The following is a 9,636-nucleotide window of genomic DNA, read 5'->3' as shown; positions in this document are numbered from 1 at the left end:
TAATGGATTACTATGCCCCCAGAGGCCACACTCGTTATTATGTCAATTTCTTAAAATCCAAAAAGGTTTTTCATCCTTAAAAGGCAGATACAGGATTTATGGCCCTTTCTGGTCATTATCTGAAAACCGCAAAATGAGTTGACATAATACGGGTGCTACGGAGCACAGTCTCTTCACAGCATGCGAACCATGCAGACACGCCCGCACTCTCGCTAACAATCAACCCTCTTCCGAGATATAAGCAAACACCTTTTTTGTTACCAAAATAAATAAATATTTTACTGGTCGTTTGTTACTTATTTTTATTATTTCAAATAATTGTTTCCGTCAACACACACCAACGGAACATTATATTGGTGACCCCGACGTGATACAATCAAAAGCAGCTTAGAAAACCCATATCACGGTCCTTTTCCTGTAGTCAAACGAGGTAACAAGACTTTTGTCGTCCGTGAAATGGAAAACATTCATAGTTTTCAGGTTGTCTTCCACGTCATCCGACCATCTCGTTCTGGGCCTTCCTTTTTTTCGTCTTCCATTGTAATGGAACTACAAACCAATGCAAGTCTGGCTACTTCTATTACACCCTGGAACAGAAGTACCCCAATAAAAGAAAACTTGGAAGACGAAAAATATGAGGTAATCGGAACAGACGAGATGGACGAGGAATCACCAATGAGTATAATGCTGAGAGATACTGAGGGTGAATATCTAGAGGAGAGTAGCCAAGGACAAAGATACTTGGTGGCAGATGCCGAGGGAGACCAGGTGTACATTAAGGGAAAAACCCCTTACTGTATAATATAATATGTATCAAAAAATGTATATAATTTTAAGTAATTTAGGTTGTTACAAAAAGATATTGTTTCTAAATATGCAAACAAAACGAAGGTTGATTAACGCAGTTTTGTTTATGCAACCTCGTAGAGGCTCACGTATAGTCTACTTTTCAAAGTCCAAACTATGGGGTTAATTTGGGGGATATAATTAAGGGGATATAAATAGCCCACAGAGGGATTATCATGAATGAATATAGTATTGTTATTATCAAGATCGTTACTATGCTAGTGAGCCGTCCTACGAGAAGGGTGTCCTGAAGAACCACCCCGCGAAACAACATCTTAGTAACCTTATGTTGATTGATGTTGTAAACCGTAAATACAGTTATAAAGTTAGAGTCAGTGTTTCAACTCGACATTCCAACCCTGCAAGATTATCAGTAGTAATTGCACAAGAGCTCTGAAATTATTGAATTTTTCCCGAGTGACACTTTGACAGTTTTAATTTCACGAGCCGAAGGCGAGTGAAATTATGTCAAAGTGTCACGAAAGCAAAACTTCTATATTAATTTCAGAGGTCGAGTGCAATTTGTTGCGATTATTTCATGAATAAAACTGTTCAAAACAAAAATTTTATTGTAATTTATTTATGTAAGTACCATTAAACACACTATATTTGACGATTGAAAGTCATCACTTTTATAATTTTTAAAACATTAATTGTCATTAATGACACTGAATGTATTTTTTCGTAGCAACGAAGGGCACCTGACGTAATATACTTAACGACGGGAGATTATCAAAAATTATCGATTTAATTCAGATTTCTGTAGTTTTCTATTGGTCAGAATCTCATATTAATGAATAATCATGGCAATCTACCAACGTAGCACCAACGTAACACAAGGCTGTAGGGCTGAGAGTATCTTGGGCTGTAGAGCTATAGGAGAGAGACAGAAGCGTCCAGATATGTACATAAAACGACCTGACAGTGTCAAACTAATAGATTCTTCTATTGTCAACTTGGGTTAAGAAATCAAAAGAAAAACTAAAGTAAACGGTGAAAATCTTATATATTACTCTGTAAAAATATACACTTATCTTAAATAAAAAGGTTTAACAACTAAAATCTTTGTACAAATGCAAATATCACAGTAAATCAACATCTTGTCATATTTCCATCCTTAATTAATAGACCAAACCAACGGTTCATCACTCTTCCTAGTCTTTTTCTTCTTCTGTTGATAAAATTTGACTCCGTTTGTTGTTTCTTCTTTAAAATTCCTGTAAAGTCCTCCTGACTTTACCAAATCATTAGGCACTTTGTTATGATCTGATTTTCTTCTAGGACTACCTGTGGTACTAAGATACTTGGTGTTTCTTCGAACTACACCACTAGTATCTTCACTTGCGTTCTGCTCTGCGGGCGGAACATAATCTGGTGGTAAAATAGGCGGGTTTTTAGAGACGTATTCCAACATTTGCTCTCTGTATAACTCTAGCGGGTATCGGAACGATGTGTGGTAGAATTTTAAGAAGTGATCTTCGTCGGCCACGTTCTGCATGACGATCCAAGTGTGCACGAGTAAAAGAGGAAACCGGCTGAGCCAGTAGTTTGTGAAAGCCTCTGAGTCTTTCCCGAGTATTTTTTGAGCTTCCGGGGACAGCTCTCTAAAGTGGTGTTTCTGAAATAAATAAATAACATAAAAGTAAATCAAAATAAAATTTAACGTGAAGTAAAACATTGTAATTGGTATATTTTTAAAAAATTTAAAATTTTTTTAAAAATCCAAAAGGATTACGTTCAGAACGTTTTCGGACTTACCAGTCCATCATCAGTGAACCTAAAAGTAAGTAATCCCACTTAGTAAAATTGAAAACGGTGTTACTAAGTGGGATTACTAAGTCCGAAAACGTTCTAAACGTAATCCTTTTGGATTTTTAAAAAGATTTTAAATTTTTATTAAAGTATACCAACTACACCCGGGAGTGTTTTACTTCACGTTAAATTTTATTTAACTAGATGGTATACAGCCAACCTTCGGGTATTATCCCGTTTATATCGGCTGCTGGCGAAATAATTATTCTACTGTGGAACCACACCATTGTCTAATATTACGCAGCCATGAAAGTTTCTTTTGGGTTTCTCGGTTTTGTATAATTCGTAAAAGTATCTTAAGTCCGTGACTAATCAAACTGATTAGTCTAAAATCGCTGCATTTGGTGGGCCTGCTTTTCTTTGGCAATGTCATAAACAGTGACTCCAACCAATCATCTGGTATTTTTCCTTAGTAGGTAATGTTTTCCTCCTCCAAAAGTTTAAGTAGCTCAGCCAGGATTTGATCTGGTTCAGGTGCTTTATTAATTTTGGCTTGCTGTATTGCTTTTCTGACTTCCTATTTCAGTATGCTGGGACCTCTGTCTAACTGGTTGTCACAGGTAGTATGAGGAGCATTTTCTCGAGAAGTATCGTCAAAAAGGTCACTGATGTATCTCTTCCATTCTTTCAAATATTGCAAAAAAAAACAGCTGTCACAATATTTTCTACTCACCTTATTTCTTAATGCCCGTAGCAAATCTCTTACAGAATACCCTTGGTAGGATCTATACTTTTTGAGATCAGAAGAAACCTCTTCGTGAATGTGAGCTCTCCAATCTATTTTTACTATGTGCGAGCTATCAGCTTCTAGCTCTAGCAGAATACTGTCTTCGGGAAAGGACTTTTCAACTCGGTCGCTAACTTCCTGAAAAAGAAAATTAAATCAAGAAACGGTATACACTACGAGAATATTGTGAGGTGGATATTGATAATTTGAAAGATGAATATTGAGGCGAGCATGTATATTCATGGTTGAGAAACCCCTACCACTCTATCGCCACAAGCCACACCCCTTTTCAAGATGGCCGCTATCACGTCACCTGTCACGTCAACTGTCAATTTGCTACAAAATGCAAACGAATGTTTCGAACATGGACTTATATATTAACATAGACAGAGTGTCATGTTGGGCGAAGTGACGACACAATCTTTTTCTTTAAACTGTGCTGCTTTTTTCTTACACATAGTAAAGCTACGACAGTATCAATCACGTCATTTTTAATTCAAATTCACGTTTCGTTTTTAAGTGGGGAGAAGTATGAAGCATGTTAGTTTCTCGATACAATGTGCTAGAAAGAGATAGCACCACACCAATACAAGAAATCTTGTCGCCAGGAAGCGCGGAACGTACGCTCAGTCTATGTTAATATATAAGTCTATGGTTCCGATCATAATGTTTTAAAAAACAACATTTTGGAATAATATTTCAAATCCTTACATTTTTCATGGAAAGTAAAAAATTCAAAGAAAAAAATATTGTATAGTTCATACAACTCAAGCAAACTCTATATAACCTACTTATTTGTCTTACCTGAAAGAAGTTGAGTACGTAGTCATGCTTCCAATATATAGGATGATCCAAAGCTGCTTTACAAGACGGCCTTAACTCCGGCTCTGGAGAAATTAAGGCTGATATAAGATTACTGTGGAGGTTTTTCATCCAGTCTGGGCCCTTTAGTTCTGATAAATCGTATTTTCCAGACAAAATGTTCGCCTGCCTTCGCAAACTGTCACCAAAGGGATGGCGGCCTTTGGATAAGACGTAGTAGTATAAACAGCCCAGTGAAAACATGTCTACGGCGTAGGTCTGAACAAAAATTAATTACTGAAGAACTATAATCAAATCTATATACATATCAACTACAGTACGTAATCGTTCAGCTGGACATAGGGAACATACATTGTATATATTTAGATACATAAATACATACATTGTATTATATTGAGATCATTGTGGCAACTGAGCTCTCTCGATGACAATTTGGTTGTTATCATTAAGGGACATAAACCTCAAAATTGATAACTCATTTCGGCTGACACAAATAAAAGTCAAAATATGACAATGTAGTAGCTAAATATTTTTGAATTGGAAAAGACTGTAAGACTTGTACACACTTCTAAGTAGGTCAAAACGGCAAACAGGTGTATGTTCTCAAAAAACTTTTGATAGTGTGTATAAAAATTTTTTTACACACTATCAAAAGTTTTTTGAGAACATACACCTGTTGGCCGTTTTGACCTAAATACTTTTGGCCCAAGGGAATGTTAAGTTTCGAAATTGGTTTTTAAAATAATAGATAGTATTTTAAAAAGTAAAGTTAAATTTATTAACTCATTAATCATAAACTTTGTTTTTGATCTATTTATGGACAGCCTTGCTTTAACATTCACTCATTCTATTCATTCTATTCTTTTTCTCATGATCATCTTTCAGTGCGTCACAGTTTTTCGATTTCTTTCTAACGCATTAAATTGTATGTGACATAAAAAAGGCACGTCCGTGATTACAGACATTAAATAAAATTTTACAACATTTATTCTAGTTATTCTAGTTGTCGATAGATGGCGCCATAATAAAAAAAATAATTTTTTTTAATTAGATAATAATATTACAAATATCATCTGTATAATTTATAAGACTATACAAATCAAAGAAAATACCATTTTATAAATGCAAGAAACACATTTGATTTGTTTTTATTCCAAATTGAAAATAAAATGTGACAACTGTCAGATTTAACTAAAATGTCATGTTAGAATAAATGTCATAAATGTGTATTATCACGGACTTATCCTTTTTCCTATCATTTGTTACGCACTGAAAAATGCTCATGAAAAGGACAATAACAGCTCTATTGCACCAAAAACTCGTACTCAAACAGAAGTTTCAACTAACACAGGTTAGCGCAGTTGCCACAATTCTCTTAATGTATATTCCCTATGTCCCCCAAATCTATATTTGTGTGACCATATCAATACACCCGTATTGATATGGTGACACAAACTTATGTTGTTTTTTTAAATGGAACACCCTGTATATTTTTACATTTTTGGATTCTCCTCGATGTCTCCTTTCTTAAAATATAGGGTTTTGCAATATTATATGAGGTAATTTAAAAGATAATTACGTTTTTTTGTTAATTTCGTAGCCACATTCACACCCTGTAGAATTGTAGTGATTTGACATCAAAATTTCTATTTTTGTTAAAACGATTTTTAATATAGTCTACTATTTTTAAACATTATTAATATAGCGAAATGTTTACTTTTAGTATACAGCGTTGGTCGAAACTCGGAATGAGTATTTTCTGAGTTTTCTTAAATGGAACACCCTGTATTTTAGTATTGTAATAAAATGATGTTTTATGGTATTTTTTTATTTCTTAAGCATTCCCTATATCTAAGTGTTTTAATTTGTGAGCTATTCGCGATTCTTTAAGCCAAACATTAATTACAACAAAAATTACATGAAAATATATTAGGTGGCCATGAAAATATTCAATCAAAAATAATTTTTCGAAAAAAAAAATACATAGTAATGTAGACTGATCCTTATTTTATTAATATTGGATGAGATATCCAAATACCTGCGTAGTTAAGATTGTTGGTGCGTAAAATATTAACAAAGACATACAGTGGAACCCCGATAAGTCGGCCCCCGATAACCCGGAAGTCCGGCTAACCCGGACCGATTTTCGTCAGATAAACATTTTGATTTTCAATATTTTGTATTTTTCAATTTAATTGTGGCTTATTTCCAATCAAAATAGTTAATTATCAGACAAACCTTTCAACAATAAAAATGTATGTAATATAATATTTGAGAGATAATGTGTATGTGTGTAATTTGAACTATACGATATTAAAAATGACTCATAGCACACGCCGCAGAAACAACAGCCACCTGTCTGTAGTATCTATTCCTTTTTATTTCAAACTGTCAGCATTGTTTAGGAAATACTATTTAAAAAATTCTTTTATAAACAATGGTCTTTAGTATTGTGTGTCTTGTATTGTTCGCTTCCATTTGCTTACGTTTGGGTTTGGTGTTTTTTTTTAGTAATTTTAATGAGTAGGTACTGTGCATATTTATAAATATATTTCATGTTATTTCAATTCTAACGGAGTTTATCTGTAAGTATACCGTATTTTATTAATTTTTACCATATTCTCCGGCTATCTCGGATCTTCGATAACCCGGATTGGTCGCGGTCCCGATTAATCCGAGTTATCGAGGTTCCACTGTACAATATTCCACCTAGTTGGCTATGACACTAAATTTGCTTAAATATATGACATTATACTATTTTTATAATTCCAGTTGCTCTGTTACCATTACTAATATGAATTTTTCTAATGAGGAACGGATTAAAATGGTTTTAATCAGTTCCTCAAAACGTTTGAAAGTATACTAGAACGGTTTCAACGGACTGTACACTTAGATTACGATAAATCTATCTACAATTTATACCAAATTTATACTTACAGTTCTTTCTGTGCTATTGAGCATCTCTGGTGCTATCCAGCCATCGGTTCCGGTTACTCCAGATCGTCTGGAAAACGATACTCTGCCAACTTGCAACTTTTTGCACAGACCAAAATCGGATATCATTACTTTAACTTGTCCTCTATTATTCGGCACTGATATCAAGACATTGCGGGGTTTAATGTCTCGATGCACTACAAAGATAAGTACATAATTTAAAATTGGTAACAAGTGCAGATAGTGCGGCCGATATGTGAAACAATTGCACATTTAATGATACAAGCATATAATTTGGACCACATATACTACACATATAAAGGTTTAAATGTAGATATGAGGCCATTTCAGATTTTGCCTTTTACAAAAATGGCGGGCATTCAAAATGGCGGCTATACATATGTGTTTAATAGTATCATAACTTTTGAACGAAAAGCCCGATTTCAACCAAATTTGGTATATAGGTTCTCTTTCTGATTTATACGATGGATGTGGTGAACCAGAAGAATCGGTTTACCAGAAGTTGTGTTTTTACTGGTTGTTTATGTAAAAATATGTTTTTTTTTTTCAATTTTTTCCCTCTGTATATATTAATTTTTCAAAAAGGTAATACCGCAATTGAAAAGAGCGTAAAAATATTTTGTAGAAAATATTTTGATCTTTTTAGTTATGTTAATTACCATTTAATAAATGCATAACGTATCTTCACATGTACCTATGTGTGGCAGATTCGTGCAAATATAAGAAATATTGTGCATTTAATGGTAGAAGCATATAATTTGGACCACATGTACTAAGCACATCAAGGTTCAAATTAAGATATAAGGCCATTTCAGATTCTACCTTTTACAAAAATGGCGGGCATTCAAAATGGCGACTATACATATGTGACTAATAGCACGATAACTTTTGAACGAAATTTCCGATTTTACCAAAATTTTGTATATATTCTTCTTTTGATATGTAAGACCAAGGTCTTGAACCGGAAGAATCGATTTACCAGAAGTTGTTTTTTACCGATTTTTATGTAAAAGCATGTTTGTTTTTTACCAATTCTTTCACCCTGTATATATTAATTTTTCCAAAAAGTTAATACCGACGTTAAAAAGGGCGTAAAAATATTTTTTAGGAAATATTTTGAACTCTTTAGTTATGTTAATTACCAATTAATAAATGCATAACGTATTTTCACATGTACCTATTCACCCATGTGCGGCCGATTCGTGCAAATAATATAAGAATTATTGTGCATTTAATGATAAAATCATATAATTTGGACCACACACACTACACACACAAAGATTCAAATTTAGATATGAGGCCATCTCAGATTTTGTTTTTTTTTTACAAAAATGGCGGGCATTCAAAATGAATCTGCCGCACATAGGTAATAGGTACATGTGAAGATACGTTATGCATTTATTAAATGGTAATTAACATAATTAAAAATTTCAAAATCTTTCCTAAAAAATATTTTTACACTCTTTTCAATACCTTTTTGAAAAATTAATATATACAGGGTGAAAAAATTGAAAAAAAAAACCAACATATTTTTACATAAGAAATAGTAAAAACACAACTTCTGGTAAACCGATTCTTCCGGTTCAGGACTTCAATCTTATCCATAAAAAAAAAGAACCTGGATGCCAAATTTGGCTGAAATCGGACTTTTCGTTCAAAAGTTATCGTGCTATTAGTCACATATATATAGCCACCATTTTGAATGCTCGCCATTTTTGTAAAAGGCAAAATCTGAGATGGTCTCATATCTAAATTTAAACTTTTGTATGTGTAGTATATGTGGTCCAAATTATATGCTTCTACTATTAAATTCACAATAATTCTTATAATATTTGCACGCATCTGCCACTAAATGGTAATTCACATAACTAAAAAGTTCAAAATATTTCCTAAAACATATTCTTACGCTCTTTTCAATGGTGGTATTACAATTTTGAAAAAATACTATATACAGGGTGAAAAAATTGGAAATAAATTATTTACATAATATAAAATAGTTTTACATAAAAAACCAGGAAAACACAACTTCTAGTAAATCGATTCTTCCAGTTCACGACAACGATCTTATAAATCACAAAAAGAACCTATATACCAAATTTGGTTAAAATCGGACTTTCCATTCAAAAGATATCGTGCTATTAGTCACATATGTATAGTCGCCCATTTTGAATGACCGCCATTTTTGTAAAAGGCAAAATCTGAGATGGCCTCATATCTAAATTTGAACCTCTATATGTGCAGTATATGTGGACCAAATTATATGCTTGTATCATTAAATGTGCAATTCTTCATAATATTTGCACGAATCTGCCGCACTAAGATGTGAAAACGCATTACTAAATTTATTAGAGATTTTTTATGACTTGGAAGTTAGTTATACAGCCCTTTTGATATGATATCTTCTTCTTGCTCTGCATTAATGGTAGTGGTACAGGTATTCTAACTATAGCCATGGAAGAAGGAGATAAGAAACT

At 33.3% G+C, this 9,636-nt stretch overlaps 1 protein-coding gene across 1 annotated transcript in view; it reads right to left on the bottom strand.

The window, feature by feature from the left end:
- Positions 1-1,835: 1,835 nt before the first annotated feature.
- The window catches only part of LOC114327135 (serine/threonine-protein kinase/endoribonuclease IRE1), a 54,332-nt gene continuing 46,531 nt past the window's right edge, over positions 1,836-9,636 (bottom strand). Inside the window, exons 10-13 of the mRNA XM_028275646.2 lie at positions 7,145-7,338; positions 4,190-4,465; positions 3,332-3,523; positions 1,836-2,464 (exon numbers count right to left, since the gene is read on the bottom strand). Coding sequence (XP_028131447.1) covers positions 1,964-2,464; positions 3,332-3,523; positions 4,190-4,465; positions 7,145-7,338 — 1,163 coding nt within the window. The 3' untranslated portion in view covers positions 1,836-1,963. The remainder of the gene's footprint in view (positions 2,465-3,331; positions 3,524-4,189; positions 4,466-7,144; positions 7,339-9,636) is intronic.

The sequence above is a fragment of the Diabrotica virgifera genome, chromosome 3 (assembly GCF_917563875.1).
Source record: "Diabrotica virgifera virgifera chromosome 3, PGI_DIABVI_V3a".
Classification (NCBI taxonomy): domain Eukaryota; kingdom Metazoa; phylum Arthropoda; class Insecta; order Coleoptera; family Chrysomelidae; genus Diabrotica; species Diabrotica virgifera.
Note: the sequence above shows the minus strand (reverse complement) of the source record. Positions and strands in the feature narration are given on the sequence as shown.